Source organism: Elephantulus edwardii, unplaced genomic scaffold (genome assembly GCF_000299155.1).
Source record: "Elephantulus edwardii isolate Elephantulus edwardi_28Jun2011 unplaced genomic scaffold, EleEdw1.0 scaffold00085, whole genome shotgun sequence".
Lineage (NCBI taxonomy): Eukaryota > Metazoa > Chordata > Mammalia > Macroscelidea > Macroscelididae > Elephantulus > Elephantulus edwardii.
Window position 1 is genome coordinate 1,890,640 of NW_006399835.1, and position 15,943 is coordinate 1,906,582.

The 15,943-nt window shown below is 39.4% G+C and overlaps 1 protein-coding gene across 2 annotated transcripts in view; it reads right to left on the reverse strand.

The window, feature by feature from the left end:
* Positions 1–1,664: 1,664 nt before the first annotated feature.
* Positions 1,665–15,943, reverse strand: part of BBX (bobby sox homolog (Drosophila)) — a 341,982-nt gene continuing 327,703 nt past the window's right edge. Inside the window, exons 16-18 of one of the 2 annotated variants that reach the window (XM_006889997.1) lie at positions 8,829–9,026; positions 6,689–6,875; positions 1,665–2,151 (exon numbers count right to left, since the gene is read on the reverse strand). In XM_006889997.1, the coding sequence (XP_006890059.1) occupies positions 2,064–2,151; positions 6,689–6,875; positions 8,829–9,026 (473 nt within the window). In that variant the 3' untranslated portion in view covers positions 1,665–2,063. The remainder of the gene's footprint in view (positions 2,152–6,688; positions 6,876–8,828; positions 9,027–15,943) is intronic. The other variant, XM_006889998.1, reaches the window with a different exon arrangement.

The window sequence follows — 15,943 nt, forward strand, 5'->3', positions numbered from 1 at the left end:
TTAAGTCACTGCTATCAAGTGGTCCAAAAAGTCCAACAGCCACCAACCCTGGGACCTAGCCATTTTTAAATGTCTACTTTTTGTTTGGAAATTTAGAAAATATTCATAAAACAGCATCATAGTAAAAATTTCAGGCTCGAAATCTGTGATGGGGCTGCTCATCTGATGTGTTTCCAGGTGAATGGGGTTAATCTTTAACCTCTGATTAGTCTTTATAAACTCCTTCTTCCTCCATCCCCACAGTAAGTATGTATTTTTGAGGATACCATTCTAATACTTTGCTGCCCTCTTTAACCTGCTTTGGAAAAAAAAAAAAAACACACAAAAAAAAAACCCAAACAAAACACAAAACAAACTTCTATGTGTTTGCAAACTTTTTAGTATATTGTAGATATTTTCCATCACCAAAACTGTAACTACCCATGAAAAGCTAAACCTAGTCAGTATTAATAGTCTTTTTTCCCTCTTCTTCTGTATGGCTATTAGGTCAAATTACAATTAGAAAAAAAAAATTAATTCAGTCAAGTATAAATAAGAAAGCTAGATAAAACCATGTAAACTGTCACCATGAGGAGAGCTATTTAAAAAGCTTCAAACTCAAACTAAGACTATCAAAACTCCACCAGTTTTGAAACCCAATAAAAATTATTGCTGGAGTCCAAGAATTAGAATTTGGTAGTTTGTGCTGTGATGCAAGAGTGGGAAATACTTTGTGCTATGGAGCAAATACCCTGTAAAATCTGAAGCTTCAGACTAATTTTGATGTATCACTTTGCATCTGTTGCTAGGAGACAAGACACTGTGAACGTCAGGTGGTTAAGTCAATATGTTGAATGTTCTAAGCCAGTTAATCCACTAGGCACTGGCATATGTTCAGTTAGTTTTATGATCAAAAGCAACAAAACATAAAAAAGAAACAGAAGTTTGCAGGTGGATCTATGACTAGGAGTCCCACCCCAGGGCAGGCATTCCTAACTAATCATGCACTCAATACCTCCTAAGCAACACAAACTTTAAATGGCTCTAAAATCTGCAGCGCCAATCAGGCTGTGCATAGCAATTGAAACCCGTCCCGTCTGTCTGTGATGGATGGAAAAGGTCTTTATCTCAAAGTCCACGTGAAGTGAATGTCTTCATGTGTTCAGAATAGTGAAGTAATACTAAGGTCACTTCTGAGTAATATTTTTGTCTTTTTTTTTTGTTTGTTTGTATGAACGATTAATTGGTCACTTAGACCCCTTGTAAAAATAAAAGAATCCTCAAGGCATGAAAACATCGGTAATCTGTCATCTGCAAGACTCTTTCCCTGTCTGGGAAAATATTTGCCACAATTTGCCAAGCAAATTCTTCTTGGTCACTCATGGCTAAGAAAAAAATTAAACTTGTAAGAATTGTAAAATTTTCTTCTTTTGCCAACAAACTACCACTCTGGTGGCAAATATAAAAGTGCAGAATATATGGACCAAAAGGTCGAGCATACACCGCTAACAATGGTACATCATCTGCCTGCCCATGCTGCTGGGGAGTCTCTGGAACAGGCTTTTAATATTTATTCTACAATATAAATGTAGGTATAACCTATTATATAAACCATCTTAGAACTTAAATCTCCATGTACAAAAAAGACTAAGAATATCTAATAATAACTAGTGCAGTGCGTCAGGTTTTTTTTGTTTTGTTTTGAAAGAATAACTAGGTAATATACGAAACTAGTTTCATACTCTCTGGTTGGTAAAAGAGATCTAGATGAGCTACAGTAAAGGCAGCCTTTCACCAATAACTGCCTATTACTGTTAAAAGCCTTCAATAGAAAGCAAAGCTCCAGGATCGTTCTGTTTCCACTCATAATCAGACAAAAAACACCACCCTTAAAGATTCTGGGTTCTGAAAGAACAAACTGGCCTAGGATGCTAACATCCTTCAAGTGAACTGGGGCCGTGCAAGTGCAACATGCACTTGTTTGCAGTCTGTATTTGTCCACCACACGGACTCGTTAGCATCCCTGGGTAAAGACAAGGCTAGGGTAGGAGGTAAATCACAATGTTTTACAATTAAAGGGCGCTTCATTGGTCAGCGCAGGAAATGAGGACAGGAGCCTGTGGCATTTCTTTCGGTTGTCCATCATGGGTGAGCGGAGTTGCCCTCTGACCTCTGTGAGGGAGAGAGAAAAAAAAAGAGAAAACCACTTATTTAGATTAAGTTATTAGAGACAAGAGAAGGAGTACAAAAACTTCTCTATCTTAACAGCTTCTGTTATTTTGCTGTCACTTATGTTGTTTAAGTAAACTGCTACTGTCTCTAAAACATTAAAGGAAAGAAAAGAAAAGAAAATCACAATTTCCCTCCTACCACTCAGCAGACACTGGCTGTACCTGACCATAGCTTCATTCTGTAGAGCGGAAACTCCAAGCACCAACATATTTGGAATTTTTCTTTAAAAGTGGCACTTGCAATCAAGGGCTGGGGCTTTTACTCTCAATCCACTGATATTAAAACGGAGAAAATTCTCCTATAATTGATACTTATGAGGCTCATTTCTCAGACATACAAAATCTTAAAAACTCACTGCAGTGTTCAGAGGCTGTAAATTACACAGGAGACTGCCTGTCTTTCTCTCTCAGAGCACATGGTGCATTCAAACTACTTGCCTTGGGGTTGGCAGAGCAATTCTCTACTGAATTAGACCACTAAAACTCCATGAGAGAGTTGTTGTTGTTGTTAGGTGCTGTCGAGTACCAACCAGAGAGCGAGATAAATCCAATTTAAAATTTATAAAAAGAATTGGTCCCTGAAGAGAAACAGAAATGGACTGCTCTTATACACAAATGAAGTCTCTTGACTAACAAGAAGTCTCAAAGGCATAGTTAGAGTACGTACAGGGGAAAAAGGTGAGTACTGACTGGATTTCAGATCGTAAGAAAATCAATCTCTGTGGGCCAGAATCATATATATATATGGGATGACTGTCAGACAAAACTAGAAAATTATGGGCATTTCCATCATTTGGATCAGGAGCATGTTAAACATAGCTGATGCTTCATTCAGCTTTTGTATAATGAGGAGGAAAAAAATGATTCACTTCTTAGTTATGAGAAAACAGTTCAAAGGTCTTAATGTCTACAGGAACTTTCTATCTCAAATGACAAGCCCGGGCACCTCCATGATATGTGCTAACAGACTTACAAGGCCCAGACAAAGCTTGCTCGTTTCTCTGTCCTACAGATTTCCAGAACAATACTCTGTGGTTCATCACATTGCACTGAAAAACGTGGAGGAGCAGACATAACAGTTTTACTGGTTTACTGTTCAGTGAGGGAATGTCTACAGATTGAGAACAAAAGGAGGTAATTCAAGAGTCAAGTAGTGTTTGCTCCGTAAACTCTGGGGGCCTAGAGGTAACAACCTGCACTGCAATCCCAAAGGCAGGCAGTGTGAATCCTTCAGCTGCTCTGCAGGAAAAGGATGGGCATTCTCCTGTACGATTACCGTCTTTGAAAACCCACTGAAGGTCACCTATGGGTCTGTTTCGACTCGACCGTACACAACAAGTATATACAAGTTTCTTTAGATACATATAAAAGAAAAATGATGTACACTAAGTACCTTTGCAAGTTTCAGAATCTGAGGATCACGTGCTAGTTCAAAGGAGTAGGATTTTAGTATCTTGATTTTAGACATGTGTTAGAATCAAACCTCTGGATTAATCCTTTTATTCATGTGTGAGTGCTGTTAAGTGCCAACTATTCAGTATGTTCAGTTATTTGTTCAAGATAGAAGATATTAAAATGTTATTTTACTGTCAAACAACAACTCATTGTGTGGAGTCTGAATTTACTCATAGCTGACCCCCCAGCAGGTATTCAGAGGATGTAAATGCCGTGGGAGGAGACTGCCTACCTTCCTCCTGAGGGGCAGCTATGGACTGTGGATTAAAACTGCCTACTTTCAAGATTTGATGGGCTAAGTGGTGAATAGCTGTGCTATATTCTCAAAATGACATGGTTCAAATCCACCAGCTGCCCTGCAGGTGACCCCAGGGGTTCTAGCCTCCAGGGGAGGGGTTGAGTGGAATTCCTTCTGATTTTCTATGAATGGACAGAGGAAGCATTTGGAGATGGACAGCTGACTTCAAATCTTATCTCAATCTCTAATTAAAATTAGTTTTCTGAGGCTATGTCTTCATCATTAAAATGGGACTATAAACTCATTTCAGAATTAAATTTAATGAGCTTTTCTGGGTAAAGACTCCTGATAAACAAACAGTAGGCTTTCAACAAAGGTTTTCTCCAATTCTCTATTTCCAGTATTTTTGTAAAATTAATTTTTATTAGGTTTCTGAACCCAGTATTAGATTTTTAGTGGCAATAGGACAGATACTGTATTTCTACTCCAACGCTCACTAGTTCTATCTAAATGATAAACTTATTAAAGTGATATCTAAGCAACACTTACCAAATAATTAGTGTGTAACCCATAAAGTCTATGGTAGAAAGCGGACTTGTAGGTCTGAATTTTTTTAATTGTGATTTTAACTAAAGTCCCAGAAAAGTTGGATTTTCATTTATTTATTGTCGCACATTTTCCTCCCTACTACTGCCTCAATTTCACAAAAAAAAAAAAAAAAATCATTCATTGTTGCATAAACCTTCCCTCTACACACACTTCCCCCACAGCTGTGCTTTTGAGGCACTCCCACTCCACTGGGAGGAGACATGAAGAATCAATAGACAATTACAACCCGAAGTGGAGCTGGACTAATAGATGTGTGTGGGCAGAGTGCAGAGGTAGCAGGGACGGGACCTGGGGCTTTGGGAGTAAGAATCAGATGGTGACCAAGAATGAGGGCTGGAAGGAGCGGCAGGAGGTCCTGAGGGGGGAGGAGGAGGATCTTACGATGTTCCACACTTAAGAATCACCTGGCTCTTGTGACAATGTAGATTCCAATTCTGTATTTCTGGGTTGGAAATGCAAATTCCCAGCAGGGGGGGTAAACTGGCATGAAGCTGCTTGAAGGCTTGGCTTATCAGTACAGTGATTCCATGTGAATACAGAGCAAGGTGTTGAGAGTTGAGGGGAGATAAGAGCTGCAAGGGAAGGTGGGGCTAGGAGTCCTGGAAGGGGGGCTACAGGGGCTATGTGGTCTTGTTGTTATGTACACAAAGTCTAGGAAATGACTCAGAGCTGACCTTCTAGAAGGTTTTTAGAGGCAGTAAACAGCATGGGAGAGCTTGCCCATCTTTCCCCTATGAGTTCGTGGATTTGAACTCTGTGCCTCTGAGTTGACAGCACGACTCCTAAGCACTAAACCATCAGAGTCCCAGGTACTTTTAGAAGAGAACTCTGACAGCAGGAAGGGCAGCCTTTTATGAGCCCTGAATTAAGATATCACACCTCAATTCTTGTATTCAGATAAACTATTTTAATTTTTCTTCCTATGTTTACGTTTGTCCTCTGTACTATCCTAGAGAAGTCTATTGAGTTATCTCCTCAGAGACCTTAACAATGCTTGTCATCATTCACTGTGTCCCTCAGAGACCTTAACAATGCCTGTCACCATTCACTTGCTGTTAGGAAGTTGCAGTGTTCAAATGAATAGGAATTTGACTTCTTGGAAATATCTAGAGGCTATGTGTGAGGAAGCACTAGAACTGTAATATGACAGGTAAAGAAGCAGCAGCAGCAAATAAAGCTTATGTCAGGGCCTCGTAAACCTGGAGTTGAAGAGGAAAATGGAGCCCGGCAGGTGGGTCTACAGGTGTGGAGGGGGTTTCAAGCTCTTTTGTAATGAAAGAAAAGTCGAAGAAAGTAGCTATTTTGTGGGAGATCCACTTTGTGCAAAAGTATGAAATAACTAGATATACAAAAGGATTTCTGCCTTCCTAAGAAGCAGTACTACGCCCAATTACACTGTTAATATACTGTCTGTGGAGCCTCACCAAGTACAAAGGACTTTCACGTTTATGATCTTGTTTGATCCTCAGAACTTCATGATTTTTTGAGGTTATCATTATGCTCGGCATACAACGAGAAAACGAAAGTCCAGAGAAATAAATGACTTCGTATCACAAAGTGGAGAAGACTGCGAGCCTCTATCACTAATCAGGTGACATGATGCTCTTTCCCTAGACCACAATGTCTCCATGGGGGGGTGGAGGTGGGGGGAGACAGGCGCTCATCATAAGCCAGCAATGGACTGAATGCAAACGCCCATCCTATTGCACATAATAAAAGAAACATCACTTAACCCATTTAACAGGAAGAAAAAAACAGGGTAGAAAGGCTAATGTTCTTGCTCAGAATCTCACAATTTAGAAGTAGCATAACTAGGATTCAAACGCTGGTCTGAGATTTGACTCCAAAGTTCATGCTTAATAACTAGACTGCTTTTTGTATTCTCTCAGGCTGTCTGTGGAAATGAAGCTTAGCCACATCAGAGTGTATTAAAAATAAAATGCTCTGGTGGCTACTCTTCCTTACATGTCTCCTTATCATACATGCTTTCCTAATATCACTTTACCAAAAAAGTGTGTTCTTGGACCAAGTCCCATGACTCGTACTACTGAAATGTCACCTGTCACTTCAGGAGAGATGGTCTGGGTTTTTCACTCTGCCTTCGAGGTCCATGTGCTTTGGAAAGGGGGGAAGTGAGCCAGGGTAGTCCGACAGAGGAAGGCTTCGCACCACTGACCTGTGCACATTTTCCATGGCTGCCACCTCGGCCAGTGCCGCGAGGCTAAAGAAGGCCGACACCGCGGGCATGTCGGGAGTACTGCTCCGCGTCTCCACCGCCTCGGCGCTGTGCGAGCATTCCTCATTGCAGTCTGTCTCGGCTGCTTTAGGGAGACTCCTCTGCAGTTGTTCCTTTGGTTTGTCATCTGGAACAAAAGAGAAATCCATCACGAGGAGATCATTCTGTTCCCTCCAGAGAAGGGACACAGGAAACAGTGCCCATCAAAGTAAAATGAGCGAGCATTTGTTACTCTTCACTTCTGTCATCAACGGAGTATTAAAGCTTTAACAGAATCTCTTCTCTTACGGTAACAAAGCTCTTTTATTCTACTCAATTACAACTATGAGCAGTAATGTGCCTGAAGCTGAGTTTTATCCAAGGTCAGAAAATAGGTCAATCTTCAGGCTTGAAGGGAGAGAGGGTAAAATGCACCTTGGTCAACAGACTCTTTCAGAGGGCAAATACACACCATCTTTTTGTTTGTTTGTTTTTTTAAAAAAACTACCAAAAAAAGGGAAAAAACCTTCAAGAATCCTTTCTGAGGAAGCCTTAGTCCCTGCCAGCCCTTAAGACTTTTGGTATGCTGTGATAGCTACACTTAGCATTGTCTAAGCATTAGAATCCCGAGCTGTGATTTTTATTCTGAAGACTTAATGGAAGGCAGACAAAGGGCCCGTTGGTATTTATGAAGAGATCATGAAAATGCTATGCAAATCTACCTGTTGGAGATGAGTACAATTTCTCTGTTCTATTATGTGGTCATCATAGGGGAGGAAGACTTTTTATCATGGCTTTAAAAAAATACTTTAAATAGAGAAAGCAATCAATAATGGTTATAAATGTCATATATTAAGACATGAAAGTGTTATGATGTTTTTCTACATAAAAGGGAGTATTTTCTAAAATGTCTTTCATTCTTCTACAAGCATAAATGAGGTTATTACAGGCAACAAAATGAACATTGTGAACAGAAATCAGAGTTGAAAGGGAAGGGAGGAGGTCCCTGCTGGACTCAAAACCAAGAAAACGAATGTTATCTGTCATTCTACTTCTACTTTTTGAAATACACCCAAGAAACAAAACTTTCTCTCTTTAAGTTTCACCTTTTACATGATAAGGTAATATCAGAGTCAGGAAGAGCCTTTATGATTCTAGCAATCAATCTAAGTAAAATGTAAGAAAAAGTAGACAAAATTTACTAAACCTCCTCCAATTGTGAGCTCAATGAATAATTTATCATTATTAACCCCTACATATACAAATCTGGTACTTAGAAATATCACTCTTAAGAAACATTCATTTAAATATTTGATGTATTTATAAAAGGCCAGTATAAACCATGACCATTTCCTGAAAACTAGAGAGGGTAGGACACTTTCTCCAAAGCTGGAGATGCTGGAAGGCAGAAGGCAGCAACAGTGAAGGCCATGAATGCAGAGTATGTGGATGAGGAAGGCTTGGGGTGGTGAGCATCACTCATGATTTTACCCCTTTTGGGTCTCAGGCAAGTCTACTGTCACTAACCATCACTGAAAATAGGAAATGTCACAGTAATGTATTACTTGGTTAAGAACTGGCCCAGAGAATTAAAAAAATTCACAAGCATTTTTAGGCTCCTATAGTAATCTGAATTAGTTTATAGGATGTTCTGGAGGCTTTTAAAGGCTCCTTAATCCACTGGCTTAAATTCTGGTTTGTAGTGACTTGAATAGAGTCACTGATTCATCCAGCACTTTTCCTATTCTAGGTTCTTTCGTATGTACCTAATCAATACTCTTTTGGCTTATGTTGGAAAAAAGATAATGCTGACAGTCCTGAATAGTGCCTTTCTTTTCTTTCTAGGAATCCCAGAAATGCTCATGGAATAAGAGGTACAAATATAAAAACACAGAATAAAACCTGTGCATTTGGGTAGCTGGAAATAATGACTTCTCAAGAACAATCAGAAAGAGAAAATGTAACGCTAAACCATATAGAATAGACCCATTTTTCAATGTGACCCAATTGGATTTATCCATTTGCTGGGCAATTTTACCAGGACTCCAGAATGATCATCTACTTTTTCTCATCCTCTCTGCCTAAGGCTTCTTCTGCTTACCCAAAGTACCTCCTGCTGGTGACACCCGGCCATCTGCTGTCCTGACGAGGTGTGTGATCTTGGTTTTCCTTGCTTTTCTCTTTTGACTGCCAACCAAAGGTTCTTGCAATGTTGTTGGCTCTGAAGTGTAAGGAATGGATGGAGCATTTTTAACCTTATGAGCAGGCTCTGTGGTGTTTTTGTCTTCTGAAAATATGGCTGAAATAGGACAAAACACATATAAACAGTTACACACTGAAACACAAGGCACTAATGTTGCTTGTAGAAGGGTATATGTATGTATGTATGTGTGTGTGTGTGTGTGTATATATATATGGAGGTATATATATATATGGAGATAAGTCCCAGGAGCTAACCCATTTGAATGGATTTTTCAAAGCTCTGATTTGGTTTTGCTATCATTTATATTTTACTGATGAATTAAACACAGAAGATTAAATGTTTTTGTCTAATAGAAGATGAAATCAAGAGTATCATTTTCTGAGTGTTTGGATTTAAAAGTTGGCAAGGGAGAATGGTGCATGTTCCAATCAAACACAAAGGCTACATGTGGTCAAGGCCTTGATCTGAGATCACTGTAGTCAGCTGATCTACAGAAGATGATAAAGATTTATCTTCTTCTGAGAATAATGAGATTAATTATATGTATTTTAAATAGACAGTTATTATTTTTAATTTCAAATCTATATAACTCTCTAGTGGGGTTGGGTACCAATGCTAAAGATCTGTGCTCTGTAAATAATAGCCATTTGTTTTGAACATATCTAAAAAGAAAAGATTTGTTAAAAACTTTCTATTCTAAACAGATTGCAAGTAATTAGAATTATTATATAACATTTTATATATATATATCTCACACACACAGGTTTACTTACACAAAATTAAGATCTCTGGGTTGGCCTTATTACCTCAATATTTAATAAAATGGCTACCTGAAGATATACTTAAGGTAACAGAACTATTCATGGAGGAAAAAAAAAGACTAAAAAACCCCCAAACCCTATGGCTCCCCACAAACACCTAAAATAATGCTTTCAAATGCCTCTTCTATTAAACAACCAACAAAAACCCAAAATAGAAATAAAGGCTCTTTTTAAATCCTACGCCTACACTCAGATTTAACATATCTACTTCAATAGTAGATTACTTTTGATAACGCTAGGTATTTAGTCTTATTTATATTTTGATATTTGGGTTAAAATGGGACAGTGACATGTATCTTAGAGTTTTTAAAATAGATCCCCTTCCCCCAGTAAAATAAAAGATTATTTGATAAGAAAAACCTTAAGTTTCTTGGTTCTAGCCTTAAAATTCAAAACTTTTTAAAATTATACCCAAAACCCAAACTCACTGCCTTCTGGTCAATTCCAATTAAGATTGACTCTCTAGGAGAGAGAACTGTCCCTAGAGGTTTTTAAGGCTATAATATTTATGGAAAAGAGCTCTGGTATTATAGGTTGTTGTTAATGGCAAGTTTGATGGTTTGAATCCTCCAGCTGCTTGGAGGGTGAAAGATAGGCAGTCTTCTCTAAAAAACATACAGCCTCCAAAAATATCATAATGGAGGGTTGCTGTGAATTATAATCAACTCAAGAGCAATGACTGTGGTTTTTAATCTTTACGGAAGCAGACTGCCACAACTTTTGTAGACTGGCTGGTGCATTTGAACCACTGACCTTGTAGTTAGTAGGAGAGCACTTAACCACTACCACAGAGGCATCTTCTAAAAGTATGCTGTTGTTGTTTGTATGTACTATCAAGTCAGAACAGATGCACAGCTGACCAGCGGGTTTTCAGAGGCAGTAAACTGCATGGGAAGAAAATGTCTATTTTTCTCCTGCAGAGCAGCTGGTGGATTTGAACTGTGTGCCTCTGACCTCACCACTAAGCCACCAGTATAAGGAAGACAAAATGGGTTTACAATGAGTATTAAGATACTGAGGAGCAATGATGTCAGTTTAGAGACTAAGGTGTGCCTGATACAGGCCATGGTCTTTGCAATTACTTGCTATGCATCAGAGAACTGGACAATGACAAGAGATGGTAAAAGGAGAATTGATGTCTTTAAGCTTTGGTGCTGCATAAGAGTATTAGAACAACAACAAACAACAAAAAATTACTCACAAGCTATAAATTTCTAGGTTTTATCCAAATCCATAAGCTAAACCTTGTGATTATGGCATGAGCCTTATTTACTCCTTCAGCAGGATCTCTACATTTTAGATGGTCCTGATGAGAACTCTGGTGGTTTGCTCCATAGGAGGTCATGCTGCTAACCCAAAGGGTGTGTGTGTGTGTGTGTGTGTGTGTGTGTGTGTGTGTCTCTGCCAGTCTGAATCCACCACTGGGTCATCTGGAGAATGATGGGCAATCTCTTCCTGTCCCATTTACAACCACCGCACTCCCCAAACTGCTAGAGGGTCAGCTATGACCATCTGAAAGAAGTGGTTCTGACTTGATGGCAATGGGTTTATATTTTCAGTTTTTCCAGAAAGAGGATTAAGTTCTTTACTTTCTTAGTTCTTGTTTTGGGTAACGGGTCGGGATCTGAACTAATGGTATTAATAGTCACCAAGTTGACCCTCCACAGGGTTCTCAAGGCTATAAATCTTTATGTGAGCAGATGACTCATCTCTGTCCTGTGGAGCTTCTGGTGGTTTTAAACCTCTGACCTTCTAGTTACCAGTGCAGCACAACACATAATAACACTATTACCACCAGATCTCCTTATTGATATAATGTAGCTCCAAAAATAATGAGTATTTTACTTCCTAAGAATTTCTTGCTGAGAATATATGATTAGGTACTATTGGCATGACAGAATAAGAGCTGCATAGTAAAGTGGACTGGGGTAGGAGACTGTATAACAAGGAAAATAACTTTTTCCCCAAGAAAAAAGTGGTCTTCGGGGGAGGGGGTGGGTGGAGGGAAAGGGAGGAAAATGTGCAACAATGAAGGACTGGAAACCCACGTTCTTCATAAACTTTCATTAAAATCTCAATAAAATAAAAAAAATTAAAAAGAATTGCTTGCTGAAAGAAAGCAATGAGAAGTTAAAGAGAGGGTTTAGTATCAGAAAAGGGAATAGACAGTATGGATTTCTACTTCTTAAGATTATGAAGTATGGCAATAACACAGTCATAAAGAAACCCAGATTCTACTTTTCACTTTTATTGCGTGCATGTGTGAGCCTTTAAAGGGTTTCATGTCTACTTGGTGGTTGTTGCTTTTCCTGGTTGTTCCAGATGAATAAGCAAAAAATACAGTAAGAAGTTGAGCATAATTACAAAGTAATTGAAAATTGGTGGTATGGAGTTGGAAAACATTCCAGACCCTCCCCACCAAAAAAATACACTGAAAATTCTCATAAAATCCTAAAAATGAGATAATGCCATCTAAGAATGAAAAGTCTTCTTTATACCTATTGTGGATCAGGCAGTGATAATGGGATTTCCATTTTGAGAAAACATGTAATGTACTTTGTCTTCGGGAGCTCTGGTGGTGTACTAGTAAGGAGCTGTGCTGTCAACCAAAGGCAGACGGTTTGAACTCCCTAGCTGCTCCGCCGGAGAAAGATGGCCAATCTCCTGTGTGATTTATAACCTCTGAAAACCCACTGGAAGGTCAGCTTCGAGTCATTTTCTATTAATGGCACAGAACAATAACGTTTGGGAGAAGAGGTCAGACTGAGTCTTGTTACATCACTTTGGCCAAAGATAAGCCCAGGACACAAAGTCCTTTTTGGTGGCCAGGGCAGATGACAGCCTTAGCGAGGTAAGCTTTAGGAATACAGGCTTTAAGGGATAGTCCTCTCTGAAGATAGAAATGGTGAAAGCAGGTAAGACCAAGTCAAAGAAACAGTACCTGGAACAAAACAACAGATCAAATTTGGCAATATTAGCAAAGTAAAAGGACGATTCCTATAAAGCCATGAAATGGAAAGAGCTCAGAGAGGTAAGCAATACTGATGGGTGAGCACAAAAACAAACCAGCTCATTTCCCCTACCCCCACCCTTCAAAAAAACCCAGAAATGTGGAGAAAAGAAGGTTTCGTCCTACAAAAGCAAATTAGTCACTTCTGTTTAAGCTTTTAATTGAACACACAAAACTATCTAAGCAATGCAGAACAAGTCCACTGGGCTAGATTTTATACTTAGCCATAATCATAACACACGTCGAGTGTATCTTCTGAGAGTGATAATGCAGGCGCACTCTTGTAGCCACATTCGGAATGGAGCAGTAAGAGACTGTCTTGTTTCCAAGTCCTGCTCCCAAATGGTGGAGTTAAGATTTCTGGGAAAGTTGCACTGCACTAGTATTGTCCCCCAAGAGGCCACTAGGGTGCTCTAGAGTCATGAATTTACCCCAGCGAGCGAATTCAAACTTGAACTGAAATTATTATAACTCAAATCTGAAACCTCTTTGCCTTTGGTTGGTCTCCCATGAGCTGAAACAATAGTCAGATGCTGAATGGAACACAGGGAAAGAATCAAATGAGTGAGGCTTATCTAATACCCCAGAGGACTCTGCTGAAGTAATATAGCAAATATTTCAAAATTGAGAAAAAGAGAGCAAATTAACTTATGTGCTGTGGAACATATCTAAAGATCTCACTATAAATAAGATGCACTCCCCCTAATTCATAGCAAAAACCAAAACAGAACACAACTAAACCTTATGGAAATAGCTAGTCTGAATTTCTGTTTGTGTTATATACTTGAACCAAAGAAGAGTTAGAAATTTACCATAGGTAGTGACCAATCAGTGCAAATGGTCCTGAATTCTTCTGTTCCTGGTTATACTGATTTGGCTTCAATTCCTTTCTGTACTTGGCAGGGAGGGAGAGTGGGGCTAATAAACCTTCCTTAAGTCACTGAAGTAATATGTGTGTGTGTGTGTGTAATGTTAAGTGCTGTCAAGTGGAGTACGACTCTAAGCGACCCTATGAACAAAAGATCTGAACCCTGTTCTATAATTAGCAACGTTTCTCCAATGTTCATAGAGTTTCCAAAGGCATGTTGTTTAGGAAGTGGAGTTATATAGAGTTCTGTACCACTGAGAGTCAGAACCGACCCACAGCTGATCCTCCAGTGGGTTTTCAGAGGCAGTTAATAGCATGAGAGCAGTCTGCCCATCCTCCTCCCATGTATATGTAGGGGGGGTGTGTGTGTGTGTGTCTCATAGACTGCTGGTGCACTCTAAAGCAGCTCAGGTGGCACAGTTTAGAGTACTGTGCTGTTAATACAAAGGTCAGCAGCTCAACTTCACCAGCTGTTCTGTAGAAGAACACAGTCTCCATCTGTCATGATTTAAAGCCTCAGAAGTCTGTAAAGACGACACAGCAGTGAGTTTGGTCTAATCACACTATTGTATGAAACTGACCACTAATCACCACCAAAGCAATCAGAAAGCCCGTGGGAGGTCTAGTGGCATAATCTGTAGGGAGCTGCACTGCTAATTCAAAGGCTGCATGTCACCAGCAGTTCTAATCAACCAGCTGCTCTTCAGGAGAAAGCTAGCGAGTCTCCTCCCCTTGCAATTTACAGCCTCAGAAATCCAATGGAGGGTCACAGCGAGTCAGAAACAACACAAGAGCAGCTAGTTTGAGGGATTTTTTTCTTTTTCAGCTTAAGCATGAGTACATGACCCAATAACCAGGTAGAAAGATAAACACAATGGAAAGATAGATCATCTTCCTGTTTTAGCAAGCGACTCGACAGAACATAACAACAACAACAACAATGCTATGTCAAGGGCAATCTTTTCTTTTCATGACATGAAAAAGTTTCAGGAACTAGTTTAGCTATTTTGAATTTTAAAAAGCATGAGGAAAGACACTCAAGACAAATTATAAGGTTAGTATGAAAACTTATGATTTCTAATATTCTGAACAAAACATGAAAGGCAATTAAATATAAAGTATCATAAATTTATGTTGCCCACGTTCAAAGGAGCCAGCAAGAGCTGAACAGCTGCATAACATCAGTTGGACCAACACTTGTATTATAGACATCAGCTTCATACTATGCTTCAAACAGATTCATTTCCACTCAGTTCTCTATTGAGAATTTGTACTTCTACCAGATATATGGAATCTGAATATTTTGATAATATCCCCAAAGCAACCTGTGACTAGGATAGTTTACAAATATTAATGTTATCGTGTGTTTTATGTTTAAGTTTTATATGGTTTTCTGCTTTACTACATTTAGGTTCACCAACATAGTCTCAATAAGAAACAATATTAAATGATAAGTGAAAAAGTAATGAAATGAGACGGCTTAGATAATGAACAAAGTCTACAGAGAGGCTATTCCTTGGAGAGGGACATCATGCTTGGAAAGGCAGAGGGTCGGTGAAGGACAGAAAGACCCTTAACCAAGTAACGACAGTGACTGCTACAATGGGCTCTAGTGTGTCAGAAAGTGTGAAGATGGCATAGGATAGGGTTGCTATGGATCATACTCAACTTGACGGCACCTAAAGACACTACCATAGTCACTCCACACTTGTGAAGAAAAAAAATGTTGATAATAGTATAAAAATAACAAAAAGAAACAAAAAATCATTTAAATCAAGGCTTCAAACTGGTGCTTCTCAGTCAGTCATAGCCAAGAAAGTCAAAGCAACATTACAGGTTTACTTACTCTCTAACAAAACAAGGGCAATGTGGGTACTGCACGGTAACCAAGCCTCTTGCATTACACAGATGGAAACAGTGATGCCCTGTGCCAAGATGGTGGCTGACCATACTGCTTTGAATGCATGCTGCTCTCCAGAGGTCTGACAATAATAATCTAATATTCTGAATCAGGTTCCTGAAAAGGCTCACTATACTTGTTTCAAGTTTTCCATCTCAGGGATTGTTGTTGTTGTTGTTATGTGTTATGTTGTTATGTGCCATCGCTCGCGACTCATAGCGACCTTATGTACAAGAGCTCTAAATGCTGTTCTATCCTGTGCCAACCTAGCTATCTCAAACGCACTTATTCCCACCACGCCAGTCACAGAATCGATCCATCTCACCAAAGGTCTTCCTCTCCTTTGCCGCCCCTCCACTCTGCCAAACATGATGTCCCTCTCCAAGGACCAGTCCCTCCTTGCAACATGCCCAA